Here is a 24099-nt window from a genome sequence, read left to right as displayed (position 1 = left end):
AGTCTGTCACCGACCGCGCAAGCGTGCGGTTCTACCAAAGGAGTGTGACGAAGAACGGTTCTCGACGGTCCACGGAGATCGCGTCGCGTGGGTCTTCGCAAGGTCGATGCGTGTGCCGATCCGCGATTCGATCGAGTGTGGAAAAACAAAACAGTGATCCCGGACGTTGAATCACTCGTCGGATCTCGTGCGGTCAGATGATAGATCGCGCGGCCATAAAAGGGAAATTGTTCGAGGATCGCGTGAACCGGTCGCGTGTACGGACCACCGACAGCCCGCATCGCGCGGTCGCCTGAAATTTTCTCGGAACACATTTTCGCAATCCGCGTCTCCGCTGACACCCCGGTCTGCACGACAGGACGTCGATCGACCGGGCCTCTCTCTCTCCTTCGGCGAAGTGACGTGACCGAGGAGACTTCCGGTTTCCACGAGCGAGCGCGAGGTCGCTTCCCCGACGTTGCTGGACATCGTCGATGGGAGGACGGAATCGCCGGTGGTCGTTTATCGGTCGATCGAAAAATTCGCGGCGGAACGAATTGAACCCGTACCCTCGTCATCTACTCCGAAAATTTTCGGAGCAACCCGACTAGTCCCACGCTGTGCCCCGCTTTCAATTGGTCACGGCCTGTCCCGCGCGAGTCACGGGACCAAACAGATTATTATTAATCTCCGTCGTGATGAGAAAGAGAACCGCACGGCTGCCCGCAGTTACTCGTGACACGTAACAAAGTGACAAACGTGAATACTCAATGGATTGCGCATTAGACCCGCAATTCTACGCTCCGACTTCTCAACTTCTCGCGAAGGGCATGTTCTGATGCGAAATGTGTGCACCGTGAACCGACGTTGAGTTCCGAGAGATCGAAAGTGAATCGCGCGGAGTGCCTGTGAAATTCTGTGCATTGCCAAGTGCAAGTGAATGAATGCGGTGCCGATCGAAACAACCGTGTGCCCCGCAAAAGAGGTAACGCCAACGATGCCCGAGGTGACCGCCGTCCGCGACAGACGACAGTCCGACTGCGCGAATTCGAGAACGAGCGCACTTCTTTCCCACCCTCGCGTGTAAAACGGGGGAACAGGTGCACCGGGGGTTTCCACTCGCCTTTCTCTCTCGCCTCGTCGTATTTCAACGACTACGTGCGCTCGCGGCGAGGTTTAATTTGGGATACCGTGGGGTTTCGCGCGCTTTGTCGTACGCGGGCGCGCGCCATCCATCGACGTCGCGGGTCTCTCTCCCCTTTGAAGTTCAAACCGGAAGGATCGTTTATACACGCCTCTCTCTCTCTTCCTCCTGGGGTGATTCGAGACCCAGACGACGCGTGCATATGTGATCGCGACGCTGTTTACTCGGCGCCCTCGAAGCGTAGCCGTAGATCGCGACGAGGTCGCGGCTCGTCGCCCACGTCTCCATTTTCGCTCTCGTCGATGACAAAGAGAGGCGTACGTTCTCCTCCATGTGCGACCCCACCGCGTTGCTGGATCTAGTGCCGGGCGAGGGATTACTCAAGAGGCCGTCCATGGATTACAACGAGTACACGTACTGCTACGGTGGTGGTCGAGGTGGGTGGCATTTCTTTCCACGGTGTTCCGCCACGGTGCGCGCGGCCACCGGGAATCAGCTCGCGCCCGCCGCGGAACGAACGTGATTTTCTATATCGTTCGCGTCCCGATCGCGCGATCCGATGCATTCTTTATTCTTTACACGGCCGTCAAAACCGGCTTGAGCGAAGCGTTGATGGAGAAATCTCGTTGGAAGGAGAATCTCCCGTCGAAGTGTTGGCAGGACTTAAGGCATCACTTAACTGCGTGCTAATTCTCGTCGTAAATTAATCTATCGTGAAATTAATTGCATTAATTTTCTACATCTTACGCCTGTCATATCGCGATCGTGTAACTGTACAAATTATTTGAGATTACGATGAAAATTATTGATAATTTAATAATGAAACATTGTGCGCTATATTGACGCTATTACGATATTGTAAAAGTGTGTGCTGGTGTACAAATGTCTAGTCACTGGTTTTGCTTCTCGTTAGACTCTGTAGAATCAAATACGGGTGATCCTGACGCGTGTAACGACGATATCGCTTCTGTTCCGTGCAAAATTTAAAAATGAAAGGCAGCTCTTCCATGAATATACGGGAGAATATAGCCAATCAATCAAAGAGAATCGGAGTGTAGTTAAATATTTAACAATGCGAAACGGAGTGGCGTTGATAGAGTGGTGTTCCCGATAACTCGGTTTCTCCATAGAAAAACACAGTGACTAATATTTTTATTAAAATTGACGTTTATTTATTTTTATTTGTGCCGCGTTATTCCAAATTACGCGGCATTGTTTAACGCTGACGGCAAGTTAAAAAGATAATATGCGGTCGTGTTATCTACAGACATCTGCATAAACAAACTGCTCGAATCTTATGGAAATGTATGTTACTTGCGATAATTTTTTTCATAAAAAAAAGCTCGTACTTTAATGCCAGATAGTAACCCGGTTTCCGGCAAAATAATAATTAAGAATCCTCAAGCCACGCGATCCAACTACTCCCGTCTCTGTCGTGATAAAGCTTCTATTTTCGGCGCGAATCGATTGTCCCGAGGCAACGCTTCCCCGCGGCGATGAAAAAAAGCAGCAAGACGAAAACATCCCCGCAGAGATGGAGCAGAGGGGTGTCACGCGACTGCATTATCACGCGGGCCCTATTTGTCAAGTCGACGTGTATCCAAGGCGTGACTCGGAGAAATTTTTTCGCGTGTAAAACTGCTTACGGCGTATGCAAATGAAATTTTCCATTATGCGCCTCTTAACTATTCGACGACGAGAGTCCCGCGTTTTAATGGAAAGAGGAAAACGTGGACAGTATCTTACGCGGTATCGTGTAACCGGATTTACTTGTCATCGTGACGTACTTGTGTCGCACGATGGATGCGAAAAGGGGATCGATCGAAAGTGAATCAGGTGAATGTTCGTAGTAATTCCGATATTTATTTATTTATTTATTTTGACTATTATTGCACTAGTTTTGAGATTGTGCGTAACTCCGCGTCCTAAATAAATGATTGCACCGCGTCGGGAAAGAAAATTTACTCAACGTCATTTATGCACGTTAAAATATTGGCGCCTAACTCATCAGATTTTTTTGATATTATAGAACGTTGCGTCTTAGGACGTGGGAAAATTCCAGGTACCATACGCTGTCGGGAACAGGAACTTGTTTCATTTTGCCGAAGCACGATGCAAGCCGTCGAGTGAAATTCCGTTTAAACACTATTACGCAAGCACGACATTTCCATTAAGATTTTCCGACGAAGCGAACGGAAAAACGAATATAATTATCGTTGCTGAAAAACGGGGCGTTATAGCGTCGCTTCCTGATGCCGTCCCGTCACTCGGTACTTCGAATTTCTTTAAAAATTATTTTCCTTCGAGACTTTCGAATCAGAAATCGTTCAAAATGACAAATGATATGTTTCCGTGGCTGGAATCGTGTGACATCGACCATAATAATTATAATAAGTGACAATTTAAGTCACTGACATGAAAGCCAATACAATTATTCATTAATGCACAACTTAATGCTCTTTTATATTGCTTTTCGCAAAAATTATGCCTTATGCAGGAGCATGTATGTAAGATAAATATTCTTTCTTTTAAAAATTTCTCGCGCGGAATATAGAAATCTTAAAAAATGGATATGTTTTTCGGTGTCAGTAACGGGGTCAATTAAAACTTGAATTTTATTTATTTTAATGTGCATACATTTGCTCGAATGAAAGTTTGATTGACTGAAAGTGGCGGATCGGCCAGGCTCTGATTGTGGTGTCTCTATTTTTCGCTGGATGGAAAGCTGCCATTTCGCGAAGATCCGCCGCGAACTCGTCCCGACTTCGCGATAGCGTTCGAGCCGCGATAAAAACTCCATCCCCGGCGCGAATCGATCGCCCGCGGGCGCAACACTTTCACCGTGAGAGAGCATGGGGGGAGCGCGAGAGAGGGTGGAAGCTCAGGGAAAAGCTGCGGGAAGAACGACAACGCGCGCGCTGCGGAGAGACATACGTGACGAGGGGTTAGCGAGAGGGAGCGGGTTGCATTACCACCACGCAGGAGCCGTATTTATCACCCTGACATTTCCAAATGTCGCGCGGTTTATCAGGTGTTCCCCGGTGGAAACCTTAAGGCACCGTGGCACGAACTCGCCGCCCACCGATGTGGCGCGGCACGGCGCGGCGCGTCCGTGAGAGAGTACGAACATCGCATCGGCTACGTCATTAAATTTGCATAATAAGACGTCGTGTGGTGGCCGAACGCCACATCGTAGTAGCAGTAGTCGTAACCGCGATCATCGTTATCGTCGAAGCTGCTGGTACTCGCCGCGAACAGCTGCCGCGATCGCCAATAATTATATGAAACGGGTTTAGTTAACGCCTCGGTGGACGAAGGATGGAACGAGGCGTCACGCCGTGACAAAAATCTTGGATCGGACGTCCTTCGTGCGCTGCATTTCGTCCAATCTCGAAACTGATCGATCCCGCCAGGTGCAAGCTGAAACATGAAGTCGTGGACTACTCTCCCGTGTTACTTCTAATTTGCTTATCGAGTAGTTTCAGAAAGTCGATAAAATTTATCTCCGATATCTCCTGGTCAAGAAAATGTGAACCGATTCTGTTATTATAACTGCAATAAGTAACAAAGCATAATTTTGAAAAAATTATGTTATTTTTTTTATATTAGAGAAAACGAAGTTTCATGGATAATTTGAAGATTAAAACAAAATACAATTGTCGCACATTTTATTGAGAGGCAAATAAATTATCTTGACAGATCCTTAAGCAGGCAAGATATTCATGATAAAAGAAAACATAATCTTTCTTGACTTTGTGTTTTTGTCGTCGTTCCTATTCCGAATGCTATTTCCGCGAAAGTGTGTCGCGACATTAAAAGCGCAAATTCGTGAAAGCATTTTTATCGGGGATAGATGAAAAAAACTGCGACAATTTTCGAGAACGAACGTAACGTTGTCACAGGGGGAATTAATTAATTTCGGGCCGCCCTCCGTGCCACGCGATTTGCACGTTAAATCGCGGTCGCCATACCCGCCGTTGCTCTGCGCCCTACGAACGTGACCGATTCGCCCTGCGCGCGACGCATTAAAGTTATTCACTTTAACTATTTTCAAGTTTCGAGTCGGCTGCCGGGGTCCCTTCCCGGGTATACCAGTCCGCGCTGCGTTCCTCTGAATGCACCGTAACGATCCCTCGGAACGCGGCCGACAGGGGCAGGGGCGCCGACAACCCCCACGGGCTCGCGTCGCTTCCGGTTTCCGGCGCGCGCCGCGCGGATTCCGCGGTTGTACACCACCGCACCGTCGCGAACTTTCGTAACGTCGACGGAAATAAAACAAGTCGATGAGTTCGCGATCGTTCGAGAGAGGAAGGGCGGTGGATTAACGCGCGCGCGATTTTGAAGGAATTCGAACGAAGGGCGGGTGCGTTGCGATGCAACTGGCAGATGCTGATTATTCGAAATAATTTGGAAAAAGTGATATATTTTAGTTGTCTAATTGTATTTTGATTCTAAAGCTGAATTAATTTGGATAACAGAAATGTCGTGGAGTAATATACTATCATGGCTTTTTATATTTAATTTTTTTTAAATGTTGTTTTTTAATATTTATACATACTTTTTTTTAGTAGTCTACTCTGTGCCAGAGCAATTTTGAAAATTTTAAGCAATTTGAAAATTTAGAGAGTGTTATAGCCACGAATTTTCGCTTTGAAATCGCAGAAAACGTCAGTCCTCGAAAGCGTGCTTTCAATACAAATCCAGCTGCGCTTTTAACGGATATGCAGATAGAGTGTATACCCAAACAAATAAATTAATAACAATTCCCCGTGAAAAACGCGGGCATTGCGCTTTTTGTGCGCGCGCGGGACGCGCACGTGTAATAAACTCTCCGTTAACGGCGGGATTCTTCACGCGTCTAGCCGTAATATTATATTATAATCGCGCTGATCTCCCGACGTGTATTAAGTCATTGAACACGATGTCCAGAATTACCGACGTATACGAGAGCAAAAGAGGGAGAGGTAGAGAGAGAGATAGAAAGGGAGCGCCTTTGTAATAACCTTCCTGGAGCGAGCGCGCGCCTATTACCGCCTCGAGCGCTAAAATACCTATATGACGGGGCTGGCCTTCTTGAATTACGCGGCAGGCTGCTCCGTCGAGATTAACGTCTCGTAATAACAAGCGCGCGCGGTGGTGTAAGGTGGTGTACACGGGGGTTCCCCCCCACGGAGGCCGAGGCGAAGGGAAGAAACGATCCAAGAAGCGACGCCACGGCGAGAGGCTCCTCTCGTCAACGCCAACGGCAACGGCAGCGGCGGCTTCGATTCCTCGTTAAAGGCACGTGCGTGGTTATCGGTTGCTCGTCTACCACGGTCGCTCTGAGACGGTTCGGATCGGTCCACCACGCAATCTAATTGCTATACCGAAGTTCGCGTGGGATAAAGGCGTGCTTTTCGCCCCTCACACGCGTGAGATTTAAGGATCCCGGTGGAGGAACGAGAGCAATTACCGTTCTCTCGGATCGATAGGGCCGATTTCGCTGCCGGATTGTGTCATTATCGATGGACAACATCGGTTCTTTCTCTCTCTCTTTTTCTCTCTTTCTTTCTTTCTTTCTTTCTTTCTTTCTCTTTCTCTTTTTGAGAGAATAAGACGACCACAAACTTTGATGCAGCCCCGTCGCGGATTGCGAGATTGAGCAATCTTCTCGCGGCTTCATCCCATCGCGCGACATGCGAACTTGAACTTTTCAACGTGGTTGACGCTGTTTTACGGAACTTTGAAAAATCGGACGTGTCAGACAATGCCGTGCTCCTGGGATTGATGAAGTTATGTTAAAATATAGCGCGACGTGTTGAATTGTAATTAAAGATTCAACATTTTAACAAAATAATAGTAATTGATTTATGTTGTTCGTTACTAGTATACCACAAACAACTGATGATCGATTTATTGAAGTAATTACAGAAAAACTCGTTAGTATTATATCATCAATGAAACTTGTTCCGTTTCGCGCTTACAAAATATGCCGCCAACCACTGGAAAATCCCAATTTATGAAAATGGAAAACTTCATGGAATTTATACGAGCTGAGCTGATATCTATTTTCTCAATTTATGAAAATGAAAAACTTTGTGGAATTCGTACGCGAGCCATGTTATCTATTTCGGGAAAAAAATATAATTTAGCATTCCATTCCACAGGTTATGCGTTATATTTTACAAAGTATACATCAGAGTAATAGGCAGCGCCTATTTACAAGATTAAATTCCCCATATAGGATTTGTTATAGATATCATATATATGTGCGATATTATATAAGGTACACAATATAATATACTATCTGTATCTATGTTTCTCTCTCTCTCTCTCTCTCTCTTAACGTGTCGTACCGAGTTTGTTTGCTTACCCCGCATCTTGTTCCACGGTATCGACGAAGCTGCCATTTTCCTCGAGTAGTCGAGGAAGTCATTTCGACCGAACCGTAAAACGCATCGTACCGTACCCGGCCAAACTTTAATACATACGCCTCGGCGGATGCCGCACTCGAAATTGAGCAATCTTGCACCCCATGAAGCTATCCTGCATCGCAAACTTGCAACTTTGGTATTCCTAGAGTGCCTCGGCCACTGGGCAACTAATTTAGTGGTTTCCTTGGTACGAGACGAACTCGACACTTTTGGTCGCGAAATTGGTATTCCATTGGTCCGTAGGTGCCATCGCCGTTTCTCGAGATAGGAAATCTTACCTTTTAATCTTATTCCAAAGGCCTCTCTAATTATGACTATTTTAAAACGCGAATATAAATTTATATTCAAGATTAGAATTAATTGCTTAACATAGTTATCGTTTATGTAATGGACTTCGTACGTTAATTGCAGATTAAGATACGAATATATTTAACGTACAAAGTTAATCGTTAAGTCGCCAATGAATATTATCAGACATAAACAATGTAGTGTGCTAAAGCTCTCTCCGAATATAGTGTTACCGAAAAACGTAACCGATTTAACAAAATCATGGCTCTTATTAATAGCGCACAGTTGCAACGGATATCGGTTATCCGTTCGCTCGCGAGCCGGTTCGGAAAATGTGATTGCCCGAGCAAAAGTTTGGGAGCGGCGGAATCTCAATGGCATAAGGACGGAAGGCTGCTTTCGGGAGGAGGAGGGGGGAGGAGGACGAACGACCCCTAGGATCGTCTTCTACGACCTCCTCTCGTCTCGCGGCGGGCCTCCTTCCAATATCCACGAGCTGCCAAACGCAGGATCTCCTCCTCGCCCACGTCGCCCGCCACCCGTCTCGAATCTCCTACCCTTCCTATTCCCTCCCCTGCTCCTATCCCTTACCTCCCTCGCCGCTTCCTTCCTTCCTCCCTCCTTCCTCTTTCTCCGACGGGCAACCTCTCTGCCTCTCCTCGCTCTATCCTCGCCAAACGGCCGCACGGCATCGATTTTAACTTCGGCTTTGTGGATTTATTTCGGCCCCGTGCCTTAACCGACCCGAAAAACCCGTGTGCCGGCGTATTTCTCTAAAGAAATCATTTCCTTTCGCGCGATTACGGTAGAGGAATGGCGACGTGGGATCGGGAAAATCATAAGGGGGTAGTACAAACGTCGTGCGTACCGCCGGCAATAAATTTCGCCGTACGATGCGCACAGTTATCGCGCCGATCTCTCGAGCCTTTCCTACATGAAATTCCGGGATGGCAGCCGATAAACATTTTACGATACCTTCTGCTTCTTCGAGAAAACGGGTTAACTCCTAGGGTTGCTAAACAGATTTATGTGACGAGCAGTTGATACAGTTGCGCGCATATTAATTTTTTTTTTTTCATTTTTATTAAATTTGCTGCAAATCTGATAATAAGCGCGGCGCTTGCGATTTTTGTGTTTGCACTTTCTTATGCTTGTCTAGGAGTGTCAGAAAAAAAAAAGAACGTAGAATTTCCTTCTTTGCTCAATTTCAAAGAGGGAGTCTTCAACTCCGTAATGCAATTTGGCTTAGAAGTAGAAATCCGGTGCATTGTGGACATAACAGATATCGTTGCGGACGTCATTGGCAGATATCCCGGGCTATTCCGGCGAAATCTATCGACCTATCGGCGCCTCCTATGAGTGTGGCCCTATTCATTAGGTACGTTCGCCGCACGAGAAATCCGGATTCGAAAGTTTCTAGGGGGAGGAGGGGGAGGAAAAGGGGGTTTTAGGAGGAAAAGAGGAAGAGGTGGAGGAGAGAGGAATCGGCGCGTCCTAAATCACTCCTTTCTTTACGTAGGTGTACTAACGACTTTGCCTCCTCCGCAGCCTGTAATTAATAGTCGGACCGCGTTCTCCGGGATCCTATATCACCGCGAAGAGAGGGAACCGCGCGAGATAGCCGTAGATCGTATGGGATCGTAGGACGTAGATCGTAGGGGCCCGATAGGCTCTTCATGCCGGTCAAGACCGATCGAATGAGAACGATCGCCGTAAGATTTCCATCGACTGTTAATTGCGCCGATTAACGAATACCGACGTCGAAATGCCGATGGAGGAGCGCGATCGGTTAACACCCGTATGTTCGTTGCTGATTAATTCTCGCTCTTTCTCTTTCTCCTTTCTTCTCTCTTCTCCTGTCTCTATATTTCTCTCTTTCTCCACGTTTCTCTGCAGGTAAGACCTGCTAACCCGTGTATAGATCGTAGATCTCCAATTGCCCGTGTCGCCCGTGTCGTAAAGAGCCGGGGGAAACGTAACACGGGATACGCTCGTCGATCTGCGCGAGATACATGGGTAATCGTTAGCAACACTTTACGGCCGCCGCTATTACGGTAAAACGTAAAACATTATATGGGGGAGCTCCATTAAATGACCGGTTAATAAATAACTGCCGCGATATATGTGCGTACGCGCACTGCATTCGGCCGCGGAACGACTTTCCTGCGAGAGTCGATCTCCGTGTGTGTCGCCCGATTACGCAAAACCCGGCGTAACTATATCAAGAATCGTACACCTACTATTCAGTTCGCTGATTAAACGATAGCGCGAAATGCCTGAAGGTGCTGCCGAGATACGTTTACGGCGCCACGACTGTTCGTACTAATTAATTTCGCGAACGTCGTCCGCTCGCAGTCAGCCAATGCCTGATATTATTGCAAAGTCACTTAACGAGCGAAAAAGATCATTGCTTTCGCAATAAACCTTTACGATCCTAATAACGAGGTACATAAATATCGTCGGTATTACATGTTATCTTTGACATATCGTTTTGAACTCTATGAAAAGTTGTTAACAGCGATGTAAAATGATTTATATTTTCCAGCTATATTCTTTGTCTCATATCCGCTTGCATGCACTCACGTTTGTTCGCAAATTGCACAGGTATAGGTTGACGTTACCTTCGACTTTATTGATACAGACCAGCTTAGATGATTTGAAATAAATTTGACATAAAGACCTAAACCTATATTACTTACTCTTATTATACTTATCTGTGCAAATAAAAGCGCAGGGGAATATCGGTATACCCGCGATACAGCTCTCGCATTATCGGTTAATGCAGCAATTCTCTTGGGACGAGGGACGAGCCGGTATCGATGATACTTAGCCGACGTCCCGAGCCGACCGCTCACTCGGTGAAACAATAATGCGACTCGCTCGGCGATCGAGGGGCACCGATTCGCCGACGATTGCGAACCCCGTAGCCACCCACGCGTCCTAGATCGGCGGGATCCTTCGGGGTCTTGCGGGACAATTTACTCGCGACGTGTCCGTGTAACCGGCGTGTAACTGGCGCGCGTAAAGCGCGATCGTATACGAGACTTGCTATCAAATCGCGGCGCGAAACGCGGCGTTTCACACGATGGTCGGCGCGCAGATATTATGACATCCACGTTGGAGAGAACAGAGAACTCGCCCACGGGGAGAGATCGTCAGGGCACGATCATCGATCGGCGATAATGGCTGACGACGCGAACACGTGGGCGAGTTACAGGCTCTCGGCCGACTCTCGACCGCAAAAGTTTGCCGATGAGAACGGCTTACAGGGTTACTCGGAGTGTTAGCGGTGTTTCGGTCCGATGCGTTTCTTCGGTACCAAATTGCAGCAATTTTACAAGCGACCCCGTTGCCGTCCGATGTTCGGAACTTCGGAATTGCAGACCGTTGCGATTCGGCCCGAAGATACTTATCATTCTCGAGCGTGATTAACGCGCAACAATGAACGTAGACACGTGAACGAACGAGGCTCCGATCGCTTTAAGTAATTACTAATAGCGCCCGATTTTTAACCGCAGAGATATTACACGGAGAAACAGCACGTTCCGAATTATTTTAGTCGATTGTTCAACGCGCTCGTAACTTTGATCGAAATGTTTATAACGAGAAATGCGTTTTGGACTGGAAGCGGGCATGCGAAAAAAATTCCGAGTTTCAACTCACGTGCGTCTCCTTAATTGGCGTGTTAGGGGACGTAAAACCGGTCGTTCGTTGTACGTTCCGCTCGGCGATCGCTCGCGTGAACACACACAGCGTTTTCCATGTGTTTTCGGTTCGCCGATGCAGCCTGCCGAAAACAGGGTACCAATTATATCGGCCGCAATTCCTGACATCCTGCACTTTGCTCGCGAACACACTTTATGCGCGATCGATGCTCTCAATCGATATCCTTCCACGACACCAGAACTTTCGCGTGAGCAATTGCTACGAATTAAAAAGTAAAAGATATTATTATCATTAAAAATTAATATAAGTTATTTCGCGCACTCTTATATTATCTTATAATACGGTACAAAATTAATGAGATATTATTAAGATTGAGAGCGATATTATTAAGATTAAATTATTGAGTATACCTTGAAAGAAAGTTTAAACAGGGTCAAGTTGATATTCACGTCCTAACGTGTGGTCAAAATGTTATTTCTTATCATGTTACATTTTACAGTGCAATGATATTAACGATTATAAGAATTAAAAACTAATTTGATCAAAAGTCTTTATTAGGTTGTAGACTACTAAAATTATAAAACTATAGAATATTATAAAAACTATGTTGTATGCGAGGTCCATGCTGTAAAACTTATTTCTAATGCAAAAAAAATAATCGCTCGAATATTATTCAGTTCGACTTGAAAGAGAAAACCGGAAATAAGATTTGTACTATTTGACTAATAACAATTTTTATGCATGATGTCAGGGATATCCTGCGAGCTTTCACATGAAAGCAAAAGATAGAGAGAGCAAAAGATAAGGGTAAGGGGCATTCGCTCGAATTCACACGATCAGACGCTTTGATTTTCGAACCGCCGTTTCCCGTCTGGAAAATGCCTCGTCTTTCCACGCTCGGCTTAGTCTCGCCTTTCGAAGGAAAGGATCGCCGAGGGTGTCGTATCGAGGTGTTTCGCGGAGGTCCACTCGAACACACTAGACACGCCGGACTTCCTGGTCGTAAAGACAGCGAAAGAGAGACGGAGAAGAAGGAAGAGAAACTAGAAGACTAGCCCACTCGCGGCTCTTCCACTACCGGCGGCGCGTGCACGCCACATAAATTCTAATGGGAAACGAATTAAGCCGCCCCATTTTCTCACCCTGAGCCCGGAGCCCGGAGCCCCTTATTTTCGCCGAACGTGAAAAGTTTTCAGCGTACTTTCGCGGAAGGAGATCCTCTTAGATATATCGTACTTAATGCAACCGCCCTCTTGCACGTTACACGTACGTGCGTAATAGCTCTCTAGGCCGACACACAGAAATTTTCCGGACCATGTATCATCTAAAGCTTCAGCTTAAATACGACGGTATATTTAGGGTGAATTATATATACGTTTCAGACTTGGCGGATACCGGACGTAGTTATCACGGTCCGATGAGAAAACGTATTAACTCTTTGAATTCACATACATCAGGATTAAAACAGATATAATTCTATCGGTTGTGCACAATTTTGCCCTGCTGCGTTACTAACGAGCTTTCCCGATTTCAGTTTTCCTAATTTAGTGCCGTAAACACGCGGCGCAAGTGCAGGAACGTTATTAGTTCACGTACGAGCTCTTTGTGAATTCGCGTCTCGGTCCGTAGGCGAGTTTTCATCGCGAATTTCTTCCGAAACGCGCCGACGAGATTTCAAAGAGAGAACGTGGGACAAGTGCCGCGCGCGCGCGTGAGCGCATTCTCTCTCTTTCTCTCTCTCTCTTTCTTTTTTTATCAGCTACCATTTATTTCGACTTCCGTCCTTGTTAACTCTCGCGGACTTGGCCGCCGTGGAAAAGCTAATTTCGATTTTCCAGGACACCGGCGTGCCGTGAAAAATCCAATGGTCGAGCTGGGCGGCGGGAGAGCGTTCCACGAATTCTCGCTGCTCTCCGACTTCGCTCGGTCTATCCCGCTCCCTTTTTATTTTCGAGCCACGTAAATTCTAATGGGAAACGAATTAAGTCCTTTTTTTTTCCTCTCCCTCTTTTCCCACCTCTTCCCCTCGACGGATCGCTCCTCCTCGTGGAGTTTCCACTTTGTCCGTAGGAAAAACGAGCGGCGGCACCGACGCCGACGCCGCCGTCGCCGCCACGCCATTCCGCGCGGTTTAAGGCCGCCGAGAGATGCGATGCTCGACTTCGTGGTACAGATGTTAGTGCATTCGAAGTTACACGGACGTGCAAGCTCGTCCGAAAGCAGGGCCGGCGCAAAAGATAGTTTCACTGCAATAATGAACCAACAAAAGTTTCTATTTTATATGAATTATATTAATAAAAGAAAGACAATATACGCAATTATGATAAATTAATAAGAAAATAATTGAGCATAAACTCAGTGGAATGATGAAGCAACTTGATTACAATGAATAACAAAAAGATTATACGAAGCTCAAAATATATGACATTAAAGATATTTATCTGCATTTGATTGTATAACGTACAGTGTCTGATTAGAAAAGATACTTCAAAAAATGATATATTTTATGTCCTCCCCCAGGTTTCATCGAATCTCCAGCCGGCCCTGTCCGGACGTGTATGTACCCACGTACGCGCGAAAATGTATGTAACACGAGGGTAAGGGACGGGAGTTCACATAGGGCGTAGAACGAGCGCGAGGGTAAAGAACCGCCGCTATCGGCCCTCCGTCCATCCCCCTTCCGCTCTTTCCAACCCGCCCGTCGTCTACATCGTGTCTCTCCCTCTGCACCGCGTCTCCTCTGACTTCCAATTAAAACTGTTTCGCCCTACCCGTGCTCTTTTCCCCTCCCGGGGAGAAACCGGCCGACCCGCCCCTTCATTTTTCAAGATTTTCCTCTGATGCCAGAAGGAAACGAGAGAGAGTGAGAGAGGGTTTCGAGGAGGCTTTCCCTTCGCTCTCGGGTCACTTGACGGCGAAAATCTCCTAACGAGACGTAATGCGACGACGTCGCGCGCGCACGTCCGACCCACTGATGAAACGAGAGGACTCGATTCGCTTCTAAGGAACGAAAACGCGGGGATTAGTAATGATTATTGACATGCCGTCAGCAACTGGTCGCGATTGTTAAAGTAATGAAGATATGGATATCTTCGTATAATTGGAACAGATAAATATATTTTATTTTAAGACTTAAATTTATCTCTTTTATTAATTATATAAAGAATACAAAATAAACAAAAATAAAATATATTATCATATAATAAGTGCTATAATACGATCGAGTAATGATATGATATAATGATATAATGCGATGTGTCCGACCATATCGCGAGACAAGACGGCCGGTAGATCATGATCTTCAGGAACGGGGACGGATTCAGGGAAGATCTTCGGTTACGTAGAAACATGATATTTCATTTTGCCCAACATCCTTAATGAGACTAATTGCGCGCGTAGTTAAGCGTTTTATCGTAATTAAATTATGGTAAATTGATACGAGCGCGCGTGCGTGCATGCGGAAGATGATGCAACGAGCAGCAGAAAATTTTTGCGAAAACTTCCGGATATTGCGATAAATTGCAAACGCTACCCGATACTACAGCGACGTAGTGATTCTCGGAGTAAAGTGGTTGTTCCACAAATTCTGGCATGGCTTCCATAAGTTCTGGGGGTAGCACGAAGAGGCGGCGACGGCGGCATCGGCGGTGGGGTGTATGTACGTAAACTCAAGATAACTCAACCGCTTTAGGATTCGCCAGGAACCGAGAACCCTGGAGGATCTCCCGATATATCCAACGTTCTGTGTTATGCGAAGAACCAAAATAGCGTATATCCGTTCGATAATATTTTTATAAGATTCTCTCTCTCTCTCTCTCTCTCTCTCTCTTTCTCCTCCTCCTTTTTCTCTATCTATTTATCTATCTATCTATCTCTCTATCTCTATCTCTCTCTCATTTTCTGTGCGCACCTTATTTTTTGATATAATTCAAATGATTCGGGATACCCTTCCGTTCGAGAATACAGGACATGGATGTCGATTATTTTTAGCTCCGCAGAAATTCAGTTACATCGTCATAAGTTTAAACAATCTCACTTTGGTTTGTCAAATTGGTGAGTAGGACAGCAGTTCATTTCGAGCTTACGCTATTCGCGTCTTCGACCGAAATGTTTGACTGGGTTTATCGATATCTGCGACGAGAATAGGCACCTTTAATTATTCATACTATACATCTTCCCATAATCTCAAAAAGCAGCAGTGCTAGAGCTATATTTATTTGACGTGAAGGAAGCAAAAGTGTCGTTTTGTAAACTTTCATTTCGAAGGAGTCAAACTCGCTATTCTCACAACTTACAGATACATTTTCTGAAAATCCCAGTTACGTGTGCACGCGACATTTAATGTAATTATAAAAAAGTTACATAAATAGACTTGAGCCATGGAGAAGTAAGGCAATTTTGTTTTAATTTCTTACGGTGGATTTATAAAACTACGACCATACGCGAAGCTTCTCACGCGACTGCCGCTGGCACGTGGAAATATGCGCAGCTTTATCCAACGTGCGATATAGTATTAATTCGTTCCGCTCCGAAAGCTAATCCGGACACGAGACTAACCCTTGTTCATTTTCTTCGCTCTGCACCCCAAAATTCGTCCACTCTGCTTTTTGATACGTGACCAGGCTCCCGAATCGTTTGTTCACCTTTCCCGCCTTTCCCCTCCTAAATCTCCGTGGATATTGCTACGATGTTGCTTTATACGGCATTTTATCCCAGAGAGTGGTTTCACATGAGTCATACTTTTTTGGCGAAAAATAGCGGTGGCTATACTTTTTATCAGAAACAAAAATTCATAATTTAAATTCACGATACACCACGAGTCATTTAATTTAGTACATTAATTTTTTTAATTTTATATTTGTACAATTATAAAATTGCTATTAATCCTCGCATATGAGTAACGTTTAATTAAAGTAACGGTGTTTTGTTGCCAAATTTTATATATGCATATGTACATATACATCATATCCATATATTAAATTAATAACACTTACTTGACACACATAAAATCTGTAGAAATAATATTATTAATAACGAAATTAGATAGATTTATCGCTTAAAGATTTATTATTTTGATGTTCGAATTAAAACTACGAAGAGGCGTTTGACGTGATCAGATTGCACATCGCACAAGGTGAGCAGCGATCAATTGCTCTCAAGATCTAACTTTCTTTCCATATACGGTCGTCCCAGTTAGCTTTTCCATATCGAAAGAACGCCTCCAGTGATCCGAAGACAATCTGACGATCTGGAGAACCTCTTGATTCTACACGGCGAACGCTCGATCCGTTGGGGATTCTCCGTACCTGAGGATCACGGAAAAAAGAAGTACCTTCTCTAATAAATTCCATTAGGCATGGGCTCTTGCGCGTAAGGGCCCCGATATTATGTTACGCGTTTTGACGCACTCTCAATGGGCACGCATCCATTACGTCGGCCGGGTGTGCGGCATCGGGTCCTCGAGGTCAGGGACTCATTCAGCCCGGGGTCCTCTGTGACGACGTGTTCCTTTCGTTGCCCTCCGCCCTTAGGTCTCTTCACGAATGTGGATTCAGTCGCGCGCAAACCAGGCGAGCATAATTCGATTCACGGATGCTTCGCTTCTTCCTACCTACCCGCGTGCGCGCATCCTTTGTCGCGCGATGCTCATCCTGGATAGCGGCATGCAAGATCCCGTGCCCTTTTGTCGATGCTCGAACTTTCTCTCCTGGTCCTCCTCGGTCTGTTTTTATTTATTCTCCTCGAATGACGACGACGACGAAGATGATGACGACGAGGAGATCCTCGCTCCTTCTCGTGCGCTCAAACTGTTAAAACGGTGAGAAAAGGAGCGACGACGAAGACGACGACGGGGTGAGATCCTTCAAGTAACTGTGTCAGGACAATACCCACTCCCGCCGATCTATTAGCAAGAATAACGACGTGCCACAGACTCTTCTGCCTCGATGGCTCCGGCAAGGATGAATAGACTGGCGCGGCTCCTGTCGAGCGCTCAAGCTCTCGAGTTGCGCAAACGTTTCGTACGTAACGAACGGATTCTGGGGTTAACAAGTTTCAGGTATAATAGAAACGGTTGACAAGGCGCACTGTCGACTATATAGTGTCCGCTTCGCTGAAATTTCTATTAGCAAAAATTATGACGACTCTCGACGCTCATTTCGCAGCAGAACCAAGATAATCATTTTGATTGAGAATATTTTTTTTAATGTAGATCTACATATACGTAAATTTAATATCGCACATGCTGGTTCTACAGCTTGGACAGTATACTGTTGCATTAATTAAAATTTAATCACCTCGAGTTGGGAAATATTAATATAAGGATTCATATTTGATCGCGCCGAACACGAATCCGGGGTTGGGAAGGAAGATATACAATAAAAGAGTTTCACATTTGGGATATATATTATTACTATATGATTATTATTAATTACGTCGATATATATTAATTTGTTCCATTGTAACCACAGTTAACGTTCGTATCCGTATCGTTTTACCGTTAATATCGTTTTGCCGTAACTTGAGTACCTATATATGTAAAAGGAGTGTTTTTCCGAGATGGGTTCTGACTTTTGGAAAAGGGGCACCGTTGCCCTTGAAACGTTACGCTAGTTTACGCGTCTCTACCTTCGTCGATGGACCGATGCACATTTGTAGTAATGCCAAATGGTGCTTTCCTCACCGAGAAAAGGGAGGGGGGGGAGACCAAGAGCGAAATGTCGAAACTGGGAAAGTTCGGTCGTAAAAGGGTCGAGTGCTCTTGGTTGAACCAAGTCGTGGGGGCCGGAAGGAGGGCAGGGGAAAGGGTCGCGCAAGCGAAGCACGAATCGAAGTTGGTAGCTACGGCGAACGGGTGGAAGGAAGGATGAAGGGGAGACGAGCACGCGATTAGACGAGATTGAGAAAGTCCTTTGTCGTCGCACGGGATAAAACTTTTTCCTTCTTTTTTTCGTCGCTCTCCTCTCGCACCCTCTTCCTTCATCTTTCGCTCGCCCGGTCCCCCTCGCTACTCCCCCTGTCTTCTTCCGCTCACGCCGCCTCCTGTTGCGCCCTTTATCGTTCAATAGGATATCAGGCGACGTTCGTTACGACCATCAGAAAAAGAGTACGAACGAATCCGCCTCATTGGCTGGCACTCGATGCAGAAAAAGCGGCTCGAATTTCTTGCCGATATTCCCATACCGGATCCCTTCGGACTCTTCGCCGACGTAATGCCCGAATTCGACTATTTTCGAATGACAGCGATCGGACTGGTACACGGTCACGCGTCAGAAATTAAAACTGGAGATTTAAATTGTTCTCGAAATATATTAACGAAGAATACCTAACGATAAAATAAAGTGATATTTTAGAGAAATATCACATATTGGAACAAAGTAAACCGCAAGTAAATTTCTCTAACGCAAACGCGAGTACATACGGCGCTGCTTAAACTATCCGACCGAAATTTAACTTCGCAACTGCTTGCGTTTACCTCCGGTGTGCATAAAGCCCGCTGAATATTACAGTACGCGTCTAACTATAATCTGCTAACGCTTTCGTAGAAAATATCGAAATAAATAATGTGACGGTCTCTCACATCGCGAATCAAGGAATCGCATCAGGAATCGTGGCTGTCCATTTTTAATATCTCCCAACGATCTTTTTAATCCGCGACACTCCGCAAATCTGCACCGCTACCTCGCGTTTGCGTCAATGCTCGAAAGCGAGCTTTTGCTGGGGCTTTGGCTTCAAAAAAATCTTGGCTTAAAAAATCCTAGATCGCTCGCGGATAGGGTTAGCGGTGTTCCATCTTGCCATCCACCCCCGACAGTCGCGGTGTTGGCGCGTCGCGTGTGAACTGTGCCTAATCTGTGAGATCGGCTCAACCCTTCGCCAGATGAAAACCCTGGCCGGGGCCATCTGCCCTGGATTACTCGGTGCGAGCATTATTAGCCTCGAGACCGCCAGCCGCCCTAGATCCTAGGCGAATCCTCGCGTCGTGTCGACCCGCCGTTTTTCTTACCAACCGTCAGAACTAACTTTATTCCGAGACAGGTAATTTTTTAAGAATGTCTCGTATTTTCAGTAGCCATTTATTGAAGATAATTCTTTTCGCCTCCTGCAATCTTCCTTCTCGTGGCAATTTGCAAGGGTTGATTTTTATTTTTATTACATCAGCGACCAAGGACGAAATACAAAGGCAGAAAAAGCCTGCCTTTTCAAAAGGGAAATTTCACGGGCAAAGGGTTTCTTATAGATTCTTTTTTTTTTTTTTTTGACATTTTTATCTCTGGACCACGAAATTTATAACTCTGTTCCCCGATACCGCGCAATTAAGAAAGATGTTAAAGGGTGTCCAGTATCTCCAGACTGAGCGTGCCTTTTCTTTTGTTGTTGCAGGGTGTTTGTTGGACAGTTCGGCACCACGGGGCCCGCCTGATGTGCCACCCCGTAACCCCGCAATGAGCCGGCTCAACGGAAGACTGCCAGGAAGTCACGCAGCGAGCGATCACGAACGCGATCCCGATCTCGAGCCATCCTGTCTCGTACGCACCCCATCCGGTAACTTCTACAATATACCAAGTGAGTTCGCAGGCAGGGATCGTTAAGTCTGATTTAGTAGAGAGAAGGAATGAGCGAGCAGTCATACAGAGACGTGGGAAACGGCTTTCCCCTTTTCCTACGTCTACGAGTACCTTTGGCCAATTTAAAATCGATTCGTTTTACACGAAACGGAAATTCCAATAGCATTTTCACAATTTTAAAAATGTTAAATACACAAAATATTTAGATCAGTAAAGTTATGTCATTTGTTAAAAAATGAATTGCTCGAACTTTTCTTATTCTTAATTGTTTGTCTTGATGTGTCTATAGCTCGAGAATTATCGATCTTTGTATCTTTTGTTAGGAAAATTATCCATTGTACAAGATTGGTCAAAGAATTTATAGATGATAGTTTTAATAATACTCCGTACATTTTCCCTTTCATCTCCGTCAAAAGATTCGCGATCACCATTATCTTAATTAAAGAATATTGGTCCGAGAATTTGTTTTTCTTTTTCTCTCTCTCCCTCCTTCTCTCTCTTTCTCATATACATTCGCTCACTCACATACCCGCGCACACATCTGGTCAGGTAGTCGCATCACGAAATGAAAGAGACTATTTCCGTAGCTGTCCTCGTTCTCTCGTATCTCTCTAAAGCATCGATTTATCTCCGCGAGGATACAAATATGAAACTCCAATGCTTTTAATAGTATCACGTGATTAACAAACAAATATACATATATCAACGTAAATACGGATAAATATTTGTTAGGGAGAAAAACGCGCCTTCGCGCGAGAACAAGTATCCTGTTGTGGTCTCGGTGGGGTGTGTCCCCCCCGATAATGTCGGCGATGTTTGCGCCAAGCCGTCGAAAGAAGGCTTAAGCAAAGGACGACGGCGGGTGACATCTTTGACGAGGGTATACATCGTAATCAGTGGTAACCAATGAGAAGATCAGCCGAAGGGAGGAGTGTCGATAATTTTTTTAACTTCTTTTTGTACTCGACGCATCTTATCGTCCCCAGGTTTTTTTTTTTAAGACTTGGCTTGAAAGTCGCGTTACGTTATCCGAAATTTTTCCTTTTTTTCAACAAACTTTTCGTATACGCCTTCGTCTGTTTGCCGAAGGATTCCAGAGATATCCCTCCGCTTTATCTTGGGAAAGCAAGGCACGTGACAACGCCGGCGATGCGCGTGTTGCGCGTGAGAAAACGCGGTTTCTCGTGAAATAAAAGTTCGAAATAAAAGTCGAGACTTGTTGGAGTAGCCTCGAGACTAACTTGACTCTAACAAGCCGAACGATTCTCAAAATTTAGTCGCCGCAGATTGGTCTGCGCGGAGAGCGAATTGGTACGAGTCGGCTTGCCAACTTAGTCTTTCGCGAGTTCTTCAAACTTACGCCCGCATAGGCAAATTAATTACAAATCTAATTTAAAGGATCGTAACATGAAATAACATTGTATACCGGTGGTAACTTTTCAACAGAATAAAAAAGAGATGTTACAAATGCTCAGCACTAGTAGATAGCAGTAACTATACGAGAGGAAGTAATAAAAAAAGCAACAGAGATCGCGAACATTGGAATTGTGACGTCGCGAGTTGTTTGATCAAATTATTGTTTGAGCCAATTATTTTAATATAGGTAATATCGGCCGCGATATTATAGTTAAAATTTAACTTGACTTTTTAGAAATTGCACGAAGATAAATGAGCGATATATATCCATATGGAGAACAATGGGCGAAACACGAACCCTGAGCGACGGCGAAGGACAAATCCCTTGACGGTTTCACTTGTCCTTTGCCATACCCACGCCACCGAGCGTACTCGCGGAAAGAAAAGGGCGCCTTGCGGCGACATTTTTCCGAGGTACTCCACCGACGCGTGGTATCGACTACAGAGAAAACAACGGCGAAACCTAAGCTTTTCTACGTATAAAGTCTCCCCCGGTCCACTCGGCGACTCGGGAAGTGTCCGGCACAAATACTCGGGCACCCGGTGACACGCTCCTTTCTCTTGTTCGGCTCGTCGTAAAGATTTTTCAAATTCCATGGTCGAGCGCCGGGGTTGACTTTTCCACCGATGCGTCTCTGTGCACCCTGATGTTTTTCTAAAGCAAACGTGGCTCGCTTCAAAGGTTTCTCTCTAAAATCCGTGGGATAGGTCGAACGGTGATTTACGAGCCTTACGATCCTTCGTCTTATTGACTGCCCGGTTATGACACCGCCTGACGCTTATGGTCGTCTGCATAATGCTTAAGTCCACAGTCGAGATCTTCCTTCCTAAGAGTCACTTGCTCACGCAGTGAATTTGCTCTCGTTTTTTTTTTTTTTTTTTTTTTTTTTCGTTTGAGTCTACCTAAAGTAACCTCTAAACTCGTTTTTCTGTTATAATTATGAGCTGCGTGATTGGTGTGTAAAGTGAGAAACATATTTATGTGCCAAAAGGACTACGTTACCTGGACAATACTTGTGTGCACCTAATAAATTGAACTCCTCTGTGTCTAAAAGTTTACTGCGGGATTTCTTATGATCGCAAATTGCAACGGTACGTATAATGAAAGAGAAGCATTTTAATTCGTGAAATACTTAGTTAAAATTTTTTTGAAAACAAAATATTTACATTTCGCTGCCTCTAATACTAGATATTTTTGCTAAATTCTTTTCGTATATTTTTCGTTCGAGAAAAATTATCTTGCAGCTCTCGACTTGAAATATATAGCTCAATATTATCGCGCAACCGGGATTCTAGTCCTTTAAATGATTTGACACGGCCAACACGGCTCCAATTCGATGCGTACTCACGTTCAACCCTTCGTCAAAGCTATTCTTCGCGTAAGGATGCCTCTCGCGAGCGCATCATCGGCGGTAAATCACCTGGCGGGTCGCCAATTAGAATGGATTCTCGCCAGCGAACCGCCGATTAGCAGACATTCCCCTTTAATTCGATTCCGGGCGATGGAGGTCGCCGTCTCGTGCGCCTAAGCACCCCGGAGGAAAATAAAAATGAGAAAGACACCCTCCGGGTAGAGCCCGAGTATCCCCGAAAATCACCGTAATCACCGATATCTGCCTAAATGGCATAATCACCGGATTTCGGGGCCGGAGCGCCAACACCTACAATTAGCGGTGGTGGGGTCAGCAGCTTCGGCTCTGGGGCCCTCTTCTCTTCCCACGCCCGCGTTTTACCGTTTCGCCCAGGTATGCCTAAAGGTGCGGGCGAACATTAGAGTTGGGCGAGCTTTCCATAAGAAGACGAAGGGGCGCTGAAGCAACCAAACTCTGCCTCGCTCGCTCCTCGTATCGAGCGCGTCTCGAAAAAGGGGTTTCGTGAAGCGGACTCGAGACGGGCTAAGTGTCAAGAACAACAAAGCTCGAACTCGAATGCCGCTTGCGCGCGTAAACGTGTAAAGTGGCTCATTAATATTCAAAACGCTGGAGCACTGCGTTTTAAATGCGCACCGCGCTACCACGCGCGACCGTATCTCGACGCGCGGAGAGACCGAGAGAGAGAGAGAGAGAGAGAGAGAAGTACTCGAGTTAAACTTCCAAAATTAATTCACAGCTTGTTTCAAATGTAAATACATTTCAACGTGCTTATTTCTATTTTATTAGTTATTATACCTGGATTTAAATATGTAATTCTGATTTTTTTCCGCGATATTTTCCGCTGACTATGAATGTTGTACTTTTTTTTATAATTATTATTTTAATCGCGAATGAATATAAAAGTGCGCGTTTTGCGAACGAGCTATTTTATCGCGGCTAATATTAACTCTAATATTTCAGTAGGGTATCGCGAGAAACGTAATAGAATTCGTGTTACTCCGCTATTCCATGCCCGAAACTTGTGTGCTCGAGGTTCCCTCGGTTGAGGATTAACGCGTTAATACCACTCGTGCATATTGTTGCGAGAGTGTGATCCCTCAGACCACCGCCATCCACCACTAATCATCCAGTCATCACGACGTTCACCATCGTCCGTCAAATATGCCGATGCGGAATCGCGTATACAGGATGTATACCGCCTCGATTTCCGAGATCATACCTTCCGGAGATCTTGAAAGACGACAAAAGAAAAA

General features: G+C 45.5%; 1 protein-coding gene across 7 annotated transcripts in view; it reads left to right on the top strand.

Annotated features, from left to right (window-relative positions):
• LOC112454350 (teneurin-m) overlaps positions 1–24099 on the top strand; it is a 516441-nt gene that overhangs the window by 469602 nt on the left and 22740 nt on the right. For 6 of the 7 annotated variants that reach the window (XM_025015682.1, XM_025015686.1, XM_025015685.1 and 3 more), the window contains one exon: positions 19873–20055. In XM_025015682.1, the coding sequence (XP_024871450.1) occupies positions 19873–20055 (183 nt within the window). Of the gene's footprint in view, positions 1–21; positions 1561–19872; positions 20056–24099 lie in introns of those variants that run through there. The other variant, XM_025015683.1, reaches the window with a different exon arrangement.

Source organism: Temnothorax curvispinosus, unplaced genomic scaffold (assembly GCF_003070985.1).
Source record: "Temnothorax curvispinosus isolate PA1 unplaced genomic scaffold, ASM307098v1 QBEX01005011.1, whole genome shotgun sequence".
NCBI lineage: Eukaryota > Metazoa > Arthropoda > Insecta > Hymenoptera > Formicidae > Temnothorax > Temnothorax curvispinosus.
This window is presented reverse-complemented; position numbering and strand designations above follow the sequence as displayed.